The sequence below is a fragment of the Clarias gariepinus genome, chromosome 17, assembly GCF_024256425.1.
Source record: "Clarias gariepinus isolate MV-2021 ecotype Netherlands chromosome 17, CGAR_prim_01v2, whole genome shotgun sequence".
In the NCBI taxonomy this organism is placed as follows: Eukaryota; Metazoa; Chordata; class Actinopteri; order Siluriformes; family Clariidae; genus Clarias; species Clarias gariepinus.
The window spans coordinates 17,017,714-17,034,288 of record NC_071116.1 but is presented as its reverse complement, the minus strand read 5'-3'; the positions used below and the strand labels follow the sequence as shown (position 1 = coordinate 17,034,288).

Below are 16,575 nucleotides of genomic sequence, written 5' to 3'. Positions count from 1 at the left end.
TAAAAAGGGATTATTATTAGATAGTATTTTCAGATACAGTAGAATCATATAACACCGTTTTTCATACTGTAATACCTAATGCTTCTTATCTCCCAATCCATGCTATATTATTGGCAAATATGCATACACATTTATATTTTTATCAGGTATAAAAGAAACACATTTGCTAAATATGATTTCATGCCCATTTATGTAGTGTCCATAACTTTTTTTTTCAATAATTGTAATTCAAATGGCCACATCACTTGGCCAATTTAGATTTCACATGAAAAAACATTAAACTGATAAATTATATTATTCTAAAATGCAAAATTGTTGGGATAGAGTATTGCAGCATGAATTCGACATGTTTACAGACACTACAGATTTTTAGCTTTTTAAGCTTTTACCAATTTTTACAGGTCATATAACAGGTATAACGCTAAAAAAATGGCCATTTTTAGGGCACATATAAAATCATCTTTTTCCAAAAAGCCTGAAGTTTGCAATTTTAAGGAAGGCAAGATTGATTACTTCTGTGTTGCATAATCTTTAAAAGTAGCTTCATTGACACACACATTTTCTTTTTTATATGTATAACATATAAAAAAAATAAAAAATAAAATAAAATCAGCTCCAATACTGTCTTTTGGCCATATACTGTATACAGTAAGCACATGTCATATTGCCAACTATTTTGCCACCATGCCAGTCCTGCAGGTTGAACACACTTACCACCCCATCAAGAACTTTGAGACATTTGCTGTAACTGAATGTCGGTGAAACTATGGTATCCTTCAATGCCACATCACTCTTTACCAGCATCTCCACTAACAATGATCTAACAGATGGCACTAACTCAGTGCTTCAGTTGTGTGGACAACACATGAGTGAAGATCAAAGTTAAAGGAGAACAGGTTTTTACAGATAATACAGTATAAATGCAATGGACACCAACATAAAATTCAGAAAAGACACCAAGGACAACAGCCATAACAGTTTCTGCTGTTGCACTCTTGCCATCCACTGCAACAAAACAGATAGCAGGACCCTAAACCATACTGGGAAAAAAAACATTTCAACCTCCATGGAAGCCAAAGAGAAGGAAGGCAGGCATGAGAGCAGTACTTAAGACTTGTGGCCTTTGTCAGATTGGTGTCCAGTTCCAGAAGAGGGATGATGGACAGCGCTAAGACATAGTGTCAGTGGAAGAACCTTGTCTTTCCATACATGTTAAGGTGTCTGAAATTCTAAAAGAGAGCATGTGAACGTAGGAGCATATGTACATACCTGTACTTCAGTATAGTAGCCCACATTCAGAATGTAAAGTGCAGTACCACTTAAGTTAGCTATCTATTCCTGTATTTTGTGGTCCATCTGTAAAAAAAAAAGATTAGCTTGTCAACATTCTTTGCATCAATACGAGAGAGGTTTTCACTTACAAGTTCCCCTGCAGTGGAGAAAATTCTCTCACTTGCAACAGGGGTTCTGGGATATAGAGATGTCAATATGCAACACAGACTACATACAGTGGGAGAACTTACATTCAATTGTTTTCCACCACATGAATGGATCAGCATCCACATGAATGCGGTATTTTCAGCTTCCCACAACTTTAGTGCATAATGATTGAATATTTACTTGGACGTGGGATGTGTTTCCACGTTTAGTGACGCAAGAACGATGCAGATATAAAATACACCTGTGAGGGTTAAGAGTAGCTGTACATGTACCTCAAACAACCATGCAAACATATTTTTTTATGCGAGGGCTTTCAACAGTACTTGCATGCAAAACCTCTCTGCTTGTAAGTGCGGTATTGCAGTCTTCGAGGGTGAACTTTGTGAGCATACACAGTATTAGACTGAACAAGATGCGAATCTAGTCTTTTTTGGCCCAAGGCAAAAAGATTGCAAGGGGACTCTCCAACCGGCATCCATCATCATTATCTTATTAATAATAAATATGTTTGTCAGCCCTCAGGGGTCCCTACTGACTCGGGGCCCCAAAGAGTCCTGACTTGCCTGTTGATAAGCAGTGCCTCTGGACAGAGCATGTAACTGTTTAACGTCCCTTTAACTCGAGTTCTGAGAAACACTTGGCACAGTCTCAGTTGTTTGTCTGAATATTATTGGCTCCATTGATACGACTGAGGAGACAGTCATTTGTCACTTTAGTCTTGTTAGAAGACAGGCACTATGAGGATGATGGTAGTAAGTTGGAAAATGTAAGGTACACTACCATTAAACATGCATTATACAACAGTTAGTTCTAAACGAACAATCTGATTGGACGAGAGGCATTCCAGTAGTGGTAATAATGCACGGTAACACCGCTGGGACATTTAACTGTATGTAATCACTCGAGGTCCCAGATGTACAATCGTTACTTGCAGTACACTAACTGTTGATCGCTGCATGGATAAAAGTAGGTTGGTATGGAACGCAGTATTGAGGAGAGAGCAGTTACTTGCCAAAACCAATCATATACAGTATGCATTTAATAACAATGTTATTTTAAATAACACTTAACAGTTGTTTTAATTACGCCTTAGCCAAGCTAGAATGCTTACTAGCATGAAACACAAGCTGAATTCCAAATCTCTCTTTAACCGTAAAATACTTGGTCTATGTTTGTGAAAAGGATAACCAGCACAACACATTCCATCTCGTGTGATAAACTCCGGGCGTTTGTATTATTCGAAATACAAAATGCTTCGCTGCAGCGTTCATGTTGTAGCACTTTTTGTGTTTTACAGCATACCGCCACCACTCTCCTGTTTTGTGTCATGCATCTCAGTACGTGGACCCACAGGCATGCACAGGGACAATTCAGAGAGAAACCAAGCCTTCTTTGCACAAGAGGGTGTCTCAGCACAGAAGCTTCAAGACCTCAGGACCAGAATCAGCAGTGTTGCTTCATTTAAAGGACAAAGGACACATATTTAAGGATAACAAAGTACACAATTTTGTGTGAAAGAGGAGTGAAAGAAGCTATACCAAAGTGGAAAATCTTTTCCTCAGCTGAGGTGGAGGTCTCCGGCATGAGCTGTCTCCCATTTTTCATGCTGCACTGTCATCTATCCCCAGTACGATTAAGAACAATTCACACGTCCACCGAGAAGGCCAAACCTAACAACACCTTTCGGAGTTGCAAGGTTGGTTAGGAGATGTGACTGTCACATCCGAATCACTCGCCCCCTACTCGCAGCTTCTCTATTTGTCCAACAGCTTGTTCCTGACAGGTGAGAAACCGCCCTGGGGGATGTATTTCAGGTGTCTAACCGATGTTTCTCAGATGTTCAAGAAGAAGCTGCTTCAATGAGTAGTGAGATGATTTAAACAACCAAAAAGATGTCCAGTTTCCATTATTTAACTTCATAATAAAAAATAATGAAGAAAAAAGAGAAACCTTTAATACTACTCAAACAAACCATTTTGGTACATCTAGGGCAACAAGTAACTGTTGCCTGAGATTTGTTCTTCCTGAATTCATTGCTTACAGCACAGTAGCTTAGACACACAAAGCTCTGCAGGTCTATATTTAGGTCTATTATGCATACTTAGAGACTGGCTTTGTCTCCTTTAAATGTAGGGGTTTTAATTAAAGCCTGAGACTTGACTGGAAACATTTTAAAATATATTTAATATCTTGGTGCATTTCTCTTCCTCCAGTCTCTAACATCTATCTATAATAACAATTCACGTTTTGTTGTAGAAAAGCGTTGGAAGTTTTACATTTTTGTATTTGTAATTGTTAGTAATTGGGTAGCTGAGCAGTTGTGTGTTTCTGCGGCAGGGTTGTAGGCAGTCGTTCCGTCTCGGTGTGAAATGCGAGTAACTGTCAGTAGCCGGCTCTGTGCTGCAGCTCCTAATAGGTTTATCTGAGGAACAGGAACAGACTGTGCGCGCTTCCTATGGATTGCAGGATTGCAGAGGTGGATGTGTGTGTCAGAAAGAGATGGAGAAGCACATTGTATGTGTGTGTATATGTGTGTGTGTAGGGGGTTGTGTTCAATAGCATGAGATCAATATACAGAGTGGCGGAGCAGTTATGAGAAATCGATGTTTGTGAAGTGTGCATTGTGGCTCCGAGAGGTCTTTGTGTGTGGTGGTGGTGCGCTGCTGTGGGTGTTGCATTCGGTTGCTCGTGTGGGATGTGTGCGCATGGGAACGGATGTGTGAGAGATTAAGGGGGTGGACGTGTGTGGGTAGTGGTGGTAGGACGTCTGCGTGCGTGGGAGATTAGGAGCAGTGTGAATGCGGTATCTATGGAGCTTCTTGTCTTTTCTCTCCCTGTCTCTCTCTTTCTCTCTCTCTCTCTCTCTCTCTTTCTCTCTCTCTCTCTCTCTCTGAAATTAGCAGGTTGATTAATGATAAGCTGGCATTGTGTAAAGCTAACATCCATCTGTAACAAAAACTAAGCAGATGAGGTTAAATTTCTCTCACAGAACCACTAGGCAACCCTAGTTTCCCCATCTACCTGCATCTGTACAGCCTCATTCAGCAGAGTTCTTTGTAAACACCTTGACTTTTTGTTTCTAGCAGATAAGTGTGAATCATTGAGTATGAACAGAAAATTGGAGAAGCAGGTGATGGGGGTGGGTGTGATACAAGCCAGGAGAGTGCTTTCATTCATCATCTCTTCATTACCAGCATAGACTCTCTGGCTATGTTTACATGCGGCATAAAAGGCTGCCAATAATTTGACTGATAGCTCAATCAGAATAAAAATGTAATCTCAGTTGCAGCAGGGGAAACAGATTAGAAGACTAATATGATTGTGATTTCTATCAAATTTTCTATCAACCTGTTAAATAGAAGAATTAATACATGGAACTAGTGATGGGAGTTTAAAACTTACATAATAGAAATTCATAATCGATTGTAGGCTAACTATTATTTACCACTGTACTGTACATACAGAATACTCCTTGTAAGGCTAGAACTAATGACTTTTTTGATAATCAATTAATTAATTGATCATTGAAATGAATAACAATTAGCTAATCGACTTAAAAATTTTGCTTTGTTTCATGAATGTGGTAACAAACAGTGAACATAAAGATATTTTTTAATTAAGTATCCTTTATTACAGTCTTTTAAGATGGTGGATGGTAAGTTTTAATGGTAAGAAAACTGAGATTATCTGTGGGGAAGGACCCGAGAATGAGGTAAGTGGGAAAAGGACAGACACCTGAGGTGAATATGGCTAATTAGCGTGTGTGTGTTTCTGTGAGCTGAAAAAAAAAAAAGTGAAGAGTGCAACAGCATGAGAGAGCGAGAGAGGTTCAGCGATGACAAGCCGGCAATAGTGCAACTTTCATTGAGGAGAACTGGATATAATAACCCAACTCACAGCAACACACAGGCACTAATTATCCACTTTCTCTTCAGGTGTGAATCCTTTCCCACTTACCTGACTCTCATTTCCTTCAGTCATTTGTAATAATTGCGGAGATTGTCTATGTCTTATTCCCATGTGAATCGGCCATGTCTGTAATTTTGAAAGTAAAAAATCCCCCTGCAAAGGACCTACCATATTTCGCTGAACATGAGGTCTAGTGATAGATAATATTAGTCCCGTGTGAATCAGCAAGTCTGTGATTTGGCCAGGATCTGGCGGCGTCATATATCATTTTTCCAAGGATTTTGTTTCCTGTACACTCATTTTATTCAGCTTCCACGAAGAATAGAGGCTGCGTTGTAGTGCTTTGAAAGTATTTTCGGTGATAGGTCATATCGCTATACACCATACAACAATAGAATGTGCAGAAAGAGAAAGCTGAAAACCATCAGAAGAGTGTTACGCAACGCCTTGACATCATATCCGGGAGATGAGTCCGCAAATTCAAGTAAAATTGCAGGCTTCGCGTATCCTGTGCGGTTATAATTTTTTGTCTGCAATGTCGATTAATCGTTGCACCTCAACTTCTTGTGACCGGGTTCAGCTTACCGTTCCATGCATGTGGGCAGCAGTGAGTACCACTACTCAGCTCAACTGCACACATTCTGGATGATAAGAGGAATAGATTCTCTCTTAAAAAAGACATAAATTCTGATACGTATATTTCTAAATGCCTGCACTCGCTACTTACTAATGAGTAGCTATAATTCACTTGCCAAATACAAAGTGACTGATGTTTATGTTTATTTAAAAATCTTTTAATTTGTTATTTATTGATACAGTATTGCCCTTATGCTGTACATTATAACGAGCGAGTATAGTAGAACAGTCGCATTTTAGATAAGCATTTTGGCTTTTGTGAGAGCATGAGAGCCCCTTGGTTCTAGTTAAAGAGAGAAGTTTTTAGCCATATCCTATTCTATTGATTTCAGTCTCATTATAATCTACTGTACATGAAATAATAAGATAATGGAACATTTTGCATATGTTGCCACATTGAATAAAAGTTTTCCAATGAATAAAAGTTTTAAATGTATCATTCTTTTTTAGATCTTAAGTAATTTGTGCACTGCTGTTTAGAATATTTATTTTTTTATAGCTGAAATTAGTAAATAAATAAAAAAAAATTCTACCCAATAAATAGGACACTTTAAATAGAGTTAACCCAATAACCCCCACACCCAGCCCCAAAGACCCTGATCAGAGCACCACTTTTCACAGCAGTTATTGCCATTATACAGTACATGTATAACCACTTACATGGAGCACCACTGTGCACAGTTATTGCCATTATACAGTACATCTGCGCCTTCCTTTGACTTTATGCATAGGTCACAGACTAAGCACATCGTGGCAGGAGGTAATGTAGTAGGAAGCATAGCAGTGATGTGGTGTGAGAGAATGTATTGCGGTCGAAAACAAGTCATGGAACTTCCTTTTGGATCAATTTAGGCAGACTTCCCAGAAGCAGCATGTACTAGTCCAGTAGTACTCGCAAATGACAAAGAAGAAATAGAAAAAGATGTCATTACAAATGGACCTTGACTATCTTACCAGCATATCATGCATCATATTCCTGATAAGGCACTGAAAAGCTGTTGGAGCAGAAGATGACAATATCAATTACAAGATATTTATAGTGGCCAGAATTGATGCTAATGGAAAATTATTTATTTATTTTACATTTTGAACTATAGCTGTGAAGATTTGCTTATTTAGTCACAAGAGCATTAGTGACTTCAGGTACCAAACAAGTTCTTTTACACCAACCTTGGCAACCATGTCTTCATATACACTACCGTTCAAAAGTTTGGAGTCACTTGCAAATTTCTTTGATGTCCAATTAACAGCACCTTAGATTAAAGGAGTTCTGAAGTCTTTACAGAGCATAAGTAGCAGACACATCTCACCATTAACTGTTCGAAGGAGATGAATGCATTTTTTGGACGCCTTTAGCATTCCTTTACAATGTAGAAAAAAATAAAAATTAGGAACGATCATGGGGTAAGAAAGTGACCCCAAACTATTGAACGGTAGTGTACCTCGGTTTGTAAATGGGAGGACTGCCATACCGGAGCGTGTTTTAGGTCCCCTAGTTCCAGTAAAGGTAAATAGTTAAAAGTAGCAGCCTCCTATACAAACGTGTGCCCTCTCTGTGTGATGGTCAGGTGGCTATAAACCTTTGGCCATATAGTTTACACATGATCACCCACATAATAATAATAAAATAATAAAATAATTTGTTTCGCCAACAAAACTGTGATGCACAGTGTGTTCTAATACCTTTCTATTCGAACCAGCATTACCATTTGTAGCAATTTGAACTACAGTAGCTCTTTAATTGGTTTGACTACACGGGTCAGACTTTTACTCCCATCCATAACCATGTTACTGATTCACTGTTTTTTTCTTCCTTGAGCCACCTTTTGTTGGTCTGGATCACTGTAGATCAGGAAGATTCAACAAGACCTGCTGTTTTGGAGTTGCCCTGACCCAGTTGTCTAGGCATCACCATTTGGTACTTTTACACATTAGCTACAGTTAGTAACAATATCTTGTTACATTGGCATCTGGAAGTAAAGGCAGCAAGTGAACCTGTACTTGTTAAAGTTGATGTGTTGGAAGCAGAATAAATGGGCAAGCATACTGTAAGGATTTAAATGACTTTGACAAGGGCCGAATTGTGGTGGCAAGGCAACTGGGTCAAAGCAACTTAAAAAAGTCAGAAAACACAGTGGATTACTGTTCATGATACAGTTTGGGTTTTTCTCTAGATTTCCATATAATTCTTTGTTTCCAGTGTTCCCAGGATAGACTCTGGGCAATCAAGGACTTTGACCAGTATGGTTACTAAAGATGAATAAAGATGAATAAAGGGATTAAATTTTTTTTTTTTTTGCAGATTGTTTAATAATAAAAAGCTTTTTCAAACGGTTAAAATACTTGACTATGTTAAGCCAATTTACTACACACCTCATCATGGTCTAACAGGATGAGACAGGATGAAAGAATGTCTTGAGCTGTTATGTATTTTCCCACACAACTACGTCAATGATTCAAAACCAGAAAAGCTCAGATTTAGACTTTAACATGCGAATACCTTTGACTGAAGTGTCAAACGGGTGTTCTATAAAAAATATGTGTTCGAATAAAGGTTTATTGACGTAATTCAATGACTGTGCTTGGACTTTCTTTTTATGTGGGTTTAAAGTAAACAGGTTTTCTTTTTATTCCTTGGTACCACTTCCGTTCTTGGTCATTGCACATGTGGTACAGATGCATTAGATAGAGACGAGGTTAGGAAAGGTTGAAAATGCTCAGTATTATTTGCCTGTTATCTGTTATCTTATACTCTCTGCATGGGGCCAGATTTCGGCTTTCAAGATTTTTCGAAAGGGATCACTTGTATTAAAGCTTAGGGAGTTTAATGGGAAGATCTTGGCTTACTCTGGTGTGCTAGAATGGCCAAAAAATCTTTTGAACACATTTACTTTAAAAGAATATTGCAGCAGTGTTGTGAAATTTTATTAAGACAAGGAGGTGTAATTTTGTAAGTGAACTTTAATATTTCTTTTAGTAAGTTTTTGATAAATGTGATTATTTGGATTACATACTGGACATTTATTGAACTTGGCAGATGGCAGTGTCCAGAGTGACTTAAATTTATCTGTATTGCAAACTGATAGAGAATATTTTGTCTTTGATTTCTTATAATGAGGAATATAATAAATAATACTGGTTTCAAATGGCACAATTACTGTTTGTTAAAATTATTTTAATTTTATCATTGTGAAATTTGTATGGTTTTGCAAAATTTCTATAAATCCAGCTTCCACAAATTTATTATAATGAATAATTCAGAATGCAGTTTTTGCTCATTAAAATACACAGATTAGAATCAATAATAATATGTTGGTTAAAGTTTTAATTAAAATATAGCAAATTTCAATTCAAGTATGTTTTTATAGTGTGTAAGTGGCAGCATTAAGGAAAAGAATGCTATTGCATACACTCACTCATCGTAGTCTACAGTATACCGCCTACAGGGTGCCAATCCATCGCAGGGCACACACATACACTCACACACTACGGGCAATTGGGGAACGTCAAGTAGCTTAATCTGCAGGTTGTTGGACTGTGGGAGGAAATCGGAGCACCAAGCACGGGGAGAACATACAAACTCAATGCACACAGAGACGGGAATCGAACCTGGAGGTGCAAGGCGACAGTGCTAACCACTACACCACCATGCTGCCTCTATTGCATACAAAAGCTTTTTAATTACAAGGACTGTTAAAGATCTTGATCTTGTTATAATCATCAGCCTTCTCATCCTCTACCAGCTTTAATTTCACTTTGGGTGGTTGACGGTGGCACCTTATCGTAGTACAGGCATGCGCCGTATAAGGTATATGGATGGGTAGATAGATAAAAAATAGATATACAGTACATATAGATATATGTAAAACCACATAATAGCAATTTGTTCGTTATCGCTGGTCTTAGGACTCTCTCTCCGCAGTGGTACACAGACCCTCACGGTGCACCGCGAAGCTATTTTTACTTAATTTACGTAATGTGGCCTTACTGTACCAAATCGTATTTCACCTTGGGCTGTTGTTATCCCGTGCCTAATGATATCAAAATGTGTCAGAGCCACAGTCCTAATTTTTAAAACACAAGCTAAAAATTGTGCATATGGAAACAGGGCTTGAAACAGTCCTGAAATTTTTGCTTCAACCACACACCCAAATTCACACACTTTTGCATTCCTGCTATATCCCGATACATTTAAGCTCCTCCCTCGAAATGTGTCTCTTGTACAAACTGGGAGTCTGCAAATATCTAAACACATGACAGCAGCCTCTCACTTAGTTGAACAATTCCTAGAAAACATGTTGCTCTGTGGCATTTTCAGGCCACAGTGTTACTCTGAAACTGCTCCGGGAGCGCACTTTCGCACTAGTCTTTTTGGTTCCTGCTTGGCAGTGTTCCCTGCCGTAGACTTTGTTATGTGCCGCAGATCGCTGATTGCAGCTATGGGAAAGCACTTCAGGGCTGCCCCACATCTCAGACACACACACACACACACACACACACACACACTTTACTGGCCAGAGAGAAGGGAGCCGTACTGTCGAGGCTGTACACACCGTACTGTCTGTCTTAAGCCTGTGCTCACACACTTGCAGCCATGCAGGAACAGTGGCATAGCAGCTCTGAGGTAAGAACAGACAAACAGGATTATAATCTTATTTAATTGAGGGATGCAACAAGATTAAAGGATAGGTTTAAAGTATGTATGAGGTAAAGGATTCAGCTTGCTGGCATTTTTTTTAAAGGTTGCTCTCACTGAACTTCAACAAAACTGCAGCAAAGTGTCATGCCCTGCTCTCTTTCTGGCTCTTTCTCATTCTTAAACTCTTTCTCAAACACTTTTCTCTCTCTGCAGCTGGCATGCTGGCATCTGCTTCATGGATATGTCATCATCTTAGAATCCTTCTCTCACGTTCCTGCCACTTTCCTTAGTCATTTATTCTCTCCTCATTTCTCACTCTTACACTCATCCTAATTTACAGATGAGCGCTGGCTATGAGGAGCCTCCTTTTCTCAATACAGCAGATGGAGCTGGTGGAGTGTGGAAGTGTACACTTGTGGCTCATAGAACACTTCAACTTTAGAGCAGTTGGTGCAGTTGGAGGGTTGGCATGTGTTGTATGTGGTAAGGGCTTGTGTCCTGTTTTGTGCTCTTGTCTGTTTGGGCCACACAAGCACACCTCGAATACACCAGAGGATAAAGAATTTTTTAATAAAAGGAATAAGTTGAGAAGGTGGAAGGCAAGCAGAGATGGAGATTAAGTGAGAGGTGAGTGTCTTCTCAGGCTGTGTTCACACACTTGTTAATGAGTGCATTCTTTATCCCATTGCCCATCTTTCCATAGCCCAGAACAATATCTCCATTGTTCACACAGCTTCTCCAATTACGGCCTGCTTCTATTGGCTGCGTGTGTGTGTGTGTGTGTAGGTGTGTGTGTGTGTGTGTGTGAGAGAGAGAAAAAGAGACAGAGAGAGTGATTACCCCTTTACTGGACCAGTAAACATGTGTAGCAAATAGTTATAACACTTTATCCTCACTCAGATATATATATAATATAATCTTCATATTGTGTTTTAAGTAGTTACCACTCAGCAGCATAGTGATTAAACTCATGAATAAATATCCATCATGAAGTTGACTGTCTGTTAAAAAGGCATTTAAAAATATAATTAGTGGTTAGCGTTGTTGTTTTTAGGTGCATTTTTTTTTAATTACCTGGATCATATAGATGTAGAGTTTTCATTCCATTAACAGATTTCTGAAGTGCGGGTATACCCGACCATATATGAGGCGTATATGAGGTGGCGTAGTGGTTAGCTCTGACGGGAGTCATGGTTGTTTCCCGCCTCAGGTCTGTATGCGTGTTTGCTAGTTTGCATGTTGTGTCCATGCTTGGTGTGTTTCCTCCACATTCCAAAGTAATGCAGATTAGGGTAAATGGCTAAATTGCTCATTGTGTGTGTACGCGTGCCCTGTGATGGATTGCCACCCTTTCTACCCTGCTCAGATTCTATGGTCTCCAGGCCAGTATAGAACATGAAGAAATATTAGACTATTGGGAAAAATGTTTTTAATTTTTTTTAAGTGACATCCAAATCTGTTATTAAAACTTTAATACCATATACATACACTATATCAGCCATAAACATTAAGACCAGTAGGCCACCCCTTTTGCCCACAAAACAGTAATGACCTGTGTTCTGGCACTGTTACATCAATTCGATCTAACCCTATGTATGTAACCTCTCATCTTTTATACCTTCCACTCGGATCCTTCTTACTGACACATAAGTATTCCGTCTTACTACGGCTAACCCTCGTGCCTCTGCTTGCCAGAGCATACCCCCACCTCTCTAGATTTGTCTCCACCCGTTTCCAGATAAGCATATGTTTGTTCATTTTTTTTTCATTTGTAGATCATTTCAAATTATGGCAATTTCATGGCAAACTAATGTAAGTTATCTGAGAGCGACATACTCAGATGTGTTATTTTAAACACTCCACTGTTACTGTATATTAACTTAATGACAAAATGAATAAAAAAAATATGTCAGCTGATAATTAATCAAACAAACAAACAAATAAATAAACAAACAAACATACAGGAATAAACATTTATTACAGTTGATTATGATATATATTAAAGTCATTAAAGGCTTATGTAGGTGTCATGTATCCTTATACACTTAGACACGTGAACATGCTTACGATTCAGGAAATGTTGACCCTCTACAGCCTTTAACCCACCAGAGAGAACTAACTTCGAGCCTAACTTGAGTTTGTAGCTATTTTCCATTATAGAGCTACAGCTACCAATGTGTTCCTTTCATGGCTTACATTATAAAGTTAAGTGTGATTAATAAGGTTTGCTGAAAGGTTTCACATTGCTGTGTTGCTGCAAGTCGCATTACTCTGCATGTAACTTCTTCCAGGAGAAGAATGGAAAGTGGGCTAGGGGCCAGTGCTGCTCTCACCACTGAAGAAATGAACAACTTTTGTCCTACACTCCTGCACTGTTCTAACCACTACCAATAGATGCTAATATATACTTTTACTAAAGGTTTTTAATACTCTTCCCATGACTTTTGCTCCAGAGCCCATCTCTGGTACACTGGTTGTGATAGAGGAATACTGCCTACGAATAGAAAGCACTTGCATCATGGATAACTCTCTATAGCCAAGCCACCTACCTAGTAGATGTCTATTGGGAGCACACACAGTTTGAATAATAAAACTTAGGATTGGACCAGGAACCCTGGAGCTGTGAGCAGACAACACTGCCTGCTGTGCCACAAGAGATGTACAATATTTTGCTAAAAACTAATGCAGTATATGACATAATGATATAAGCAAATATATATATAAGCACAATAACATATGTAGTGCATGAGGATCAAGCAGGTAAATAAAAAAAAAACACCACCACAGGCTCTGTATTAGGATCTTACTCCAGAATCACAGAATCTTGCATCAGCTTTACATCAGGCACAAAGAGAAAACATACAGCTTCAGACTGAAAAAACAGATTGTTTAATATGATAGGTGTGTACAATACTAAAGACAGGGCGTGCTTGTTAATTATAGTGTAATCATGGCCTCCCACAACTCAGCTATGACGGCTTATTAAAAAAAAGATGGGAGCCGAAAAACAGAACCATCATGAGGACACTCTTCATACTTCTAGTTCAACTTCAGTAAATCACGTACTGTAAGAGAGATCATCCTAGTTCAATATAATCTATACATGCATAACTTTCCAGATCTCTTTGTGTATTTAGGAGACAAGCTATTAGCACAAGAAGCAGCCAGGTTTGTTTGTTTTTTTCACATAAAAGCAAAAGTTAAGGTTATGATTGAATTGATGTTGTACACTGATGAGAAGATCATTTTATACCTCGGTTGGGATGGAAGTGGCTTTGTAGGAAAAATTATTTCTCCATTTAAGGAAATTAGCACAGTGAATTGGCTAAGTATGAGGCTGAGTTAAAAATGATCTTCAGTTATATTAAAACTTCTGTCTTATCAGAATTGCACGAAAGAAGAGCACCGTGCAGTGCTATTTTTTTTTGTGGTTTGAAGGTGTACCTGGTGTCGAAACAGCTCACTGAATGGCATATACATAAATGTTCGGATGTCTGCAAGCAAAATTCGGACTGAAACTCTAATGAAGGCGAAAGTTTCTTGAATAGAATCTTTGCTGGTGACGAGACATGGAGTCATCACTACGAGCCTCAAAATAATCTTCCATCGTTGACCAAGAAAAAGTCTACCATCAGCTGTTAAATTGATGCTTCAAGTTTTTTGGGATTCTTAAGTCAGTATTGTGACATTGTGAGGAAAATGGTTCAACAATCAACAGTCTTCGTTTCAGTGGAATGCTTTTTGAAGAGCTGAAGCCTAAACCTCGGATTAAACGTACTGTAGATGACTGCTTTCCAAGGCTTTTCCAACTTTTTTAGGTGTTAAAGTATGCTCATTAGTTTTGATCTTGTTCTACTGGACTTTCACCAGTTTGGTCCCCTGAAAGCAGCCTTCCGAGGATGAAGATTGACTTCTCCTGAAGAACTGAAGACAACATGGCGTTCATGGCTCACAACTCAGCCTAAAACATTTTTTAATAAGGGAATACAGAAGCTTGTTGACGGATTGACAAGTGTATTGAAAAGCGAGGCGATTATGATGAAAAATGATGTATTTGTCTTTTCTAAAATTTTATCAAAGTAAATTCTACAGCCAGAGTGCGGATCATTTTTGGCTTACCCTTGTTCTAAGCACATACTTTAATCTTATTGAGGAGCTGTTGAGTGTGGGCCAGCGTCTATTGCCAGAGAAAAGGTCACCCTTTATTTGGGGTCAGTTGTTGATCTGCTCATGGAGGAGTGTTTTCCTGCTCTGTTGTTACCCCCTCCTCAGCTTTTTGTGTCAGCAGCCGATACATAAATGTGCTAAGTAAGGAATTAAAGCATGACTGGGCACGTAGTTATATAGAAGGAACACAATCGACGACACCGAGGTGTGATGCAGTCTGATGTGTAGTGCTGTTGCTGTTTCCACATCAAAGTTCATTATTTTTCAGTTGCAGCATGTCCTGAATAATTTTTTTTCTAAAGTTCTTTTGTATCATAGCAGTTTGCCAGCGATTACATTTTTTTTTTTTTTTTTTATCAGTTTGAATGTTGTGGAACTGCAATAAAACAAGTTCGTGCCATTTATCACAACATTTTAACAGTTATGAACAGTACCAATCATACAAGTCCCTGTGAAAGTTAATACAAAAATAATAATGGATGAGAATTAATTTATTTAATATTAACCTTGCACCGAGAATTTTTGTTACAAATTGATTAACACGTTCTGACCATTCAGTAGCAGCAGTTTGTCGACTTTTTTCATTGCTTTCTCTTATTTAACCTTCCATTCCATTGTAGTGACCCAATAAATGTTTTAATCAGCAACAAGTTTTCATATTTCTAACATTTTCTGAGCAGTATGTTTCCCAAAAAGTGAACTTGGGGTTAAAAAGAGGAATGTTTAAATGTGTGGAAGACAGATTTTCAACCATGTTAAACTCCTGGGCCTGTATTTACTATACAAAGTTTCTTAAGCCTGAAAGTTGCTTCTAGTGATTTAATTTTAAGAAAATTCCTAGAATTATAACATTTTCTTAAAATCTCTTTTTTTAAATTTAGAACTAAATCTTATTAAAGATAAAAATGATTCACGAAACATCTTGGTACCAAATTGGTAAATTGCTCCCATCAATATGAAATGGATTACAAGTAATAATATCAGTATAGTAAATAAATGTAAGAATTTAAATATAGTAACTACTTTGTGGAAATTGTTTGTTTTAAAAGTATTTCAACCTTTTTAACATTTTGCTGTTTTAATTAACTTAATAAGATATTTAGTCTATAACAGAAACTTTGCATAAAGTCGCCAGCATTTATGATTATGAAAGTTCTTTATATACAAAAATTATGATTTTACTGTCTATTCTATTTCCACAAAGAGTCCATTTTAAGAACTTTATGGGTTTTACTCAACCAATCACAGTCCTTGAATTGCTGCGTCATCCCTAGCAACGGGGTCAACCACACCTCCTCACTAAGATAGAGGATTTCCTTACTCAGAGTTGCTCTGAGACGTTTCCTAATTCACTTTTAGTCTAGGACTCTTAGCTCGTACTTTTTAAGCTAAGATAGGAGCTCTCTGAGAGAATTCTAAGAAGCTTTGTGAATATGGGTCCTGATCGACAGTAGTACAATATGCTATGGTTATATTTGCAATACGTTTTTAACCCAGAGTGAAACTCCTATGATTAGTTCTGTTAATTAGGAATACTTGGACCCTTTAAATCCTTTTAAAATCCCCATTTAAGTGCAAATAGAATCATAACAAAATAACACACCACAATAATTCTTTTTGGACACATAATCAGAGATTTTCCTCATTGATATCAAACAGCTAACATGCTCCTTTGACGCTGTTCCTTTCTCATAACCCATGTGCACAAATTGTGTAAATACTGTTTATAAAAAAAAAAAAGCTAGACTAAAAAGCATTCACATCCTTTCCGCATGACCTACAGT

General features: G+C 38.0%; 1 protein-coding gene across 21 annotated transcripts in view; it reads left to right on the top strand.

The window, feature by feature from the left end:
* Positions 1 to 16,575, top strand: part of dlg2 (discs, large homolog 2 (Drosophila)) — a 277,019-nt gene that overhangs the window by 72,611 nt on the left and 187,833 nt on the right. The window contains exon 1 of one of the 21 annotated variants that reach the window (XM_053515553.1): positions 10,502 to 10,609. The exons of 19 other annotated variants lie outside the window; for them this stretch is intronic. In XM_053515553.1, the coding sequence (XP_053371528.1) occupies positions 10,580 to 10,609 (30 nt within the window). In that variant the 5' untranslated portion in view covers positions 10,502 to 10,579. Of the gene's footprint in view, positions 1 to 10,501; positions 10,610 to 11,151; positions 11,252 to 16,575 lie in introns of those variants that run through there. One more of the 21 variants, XM_053515557.1, reaches the window with a different exon arrangement.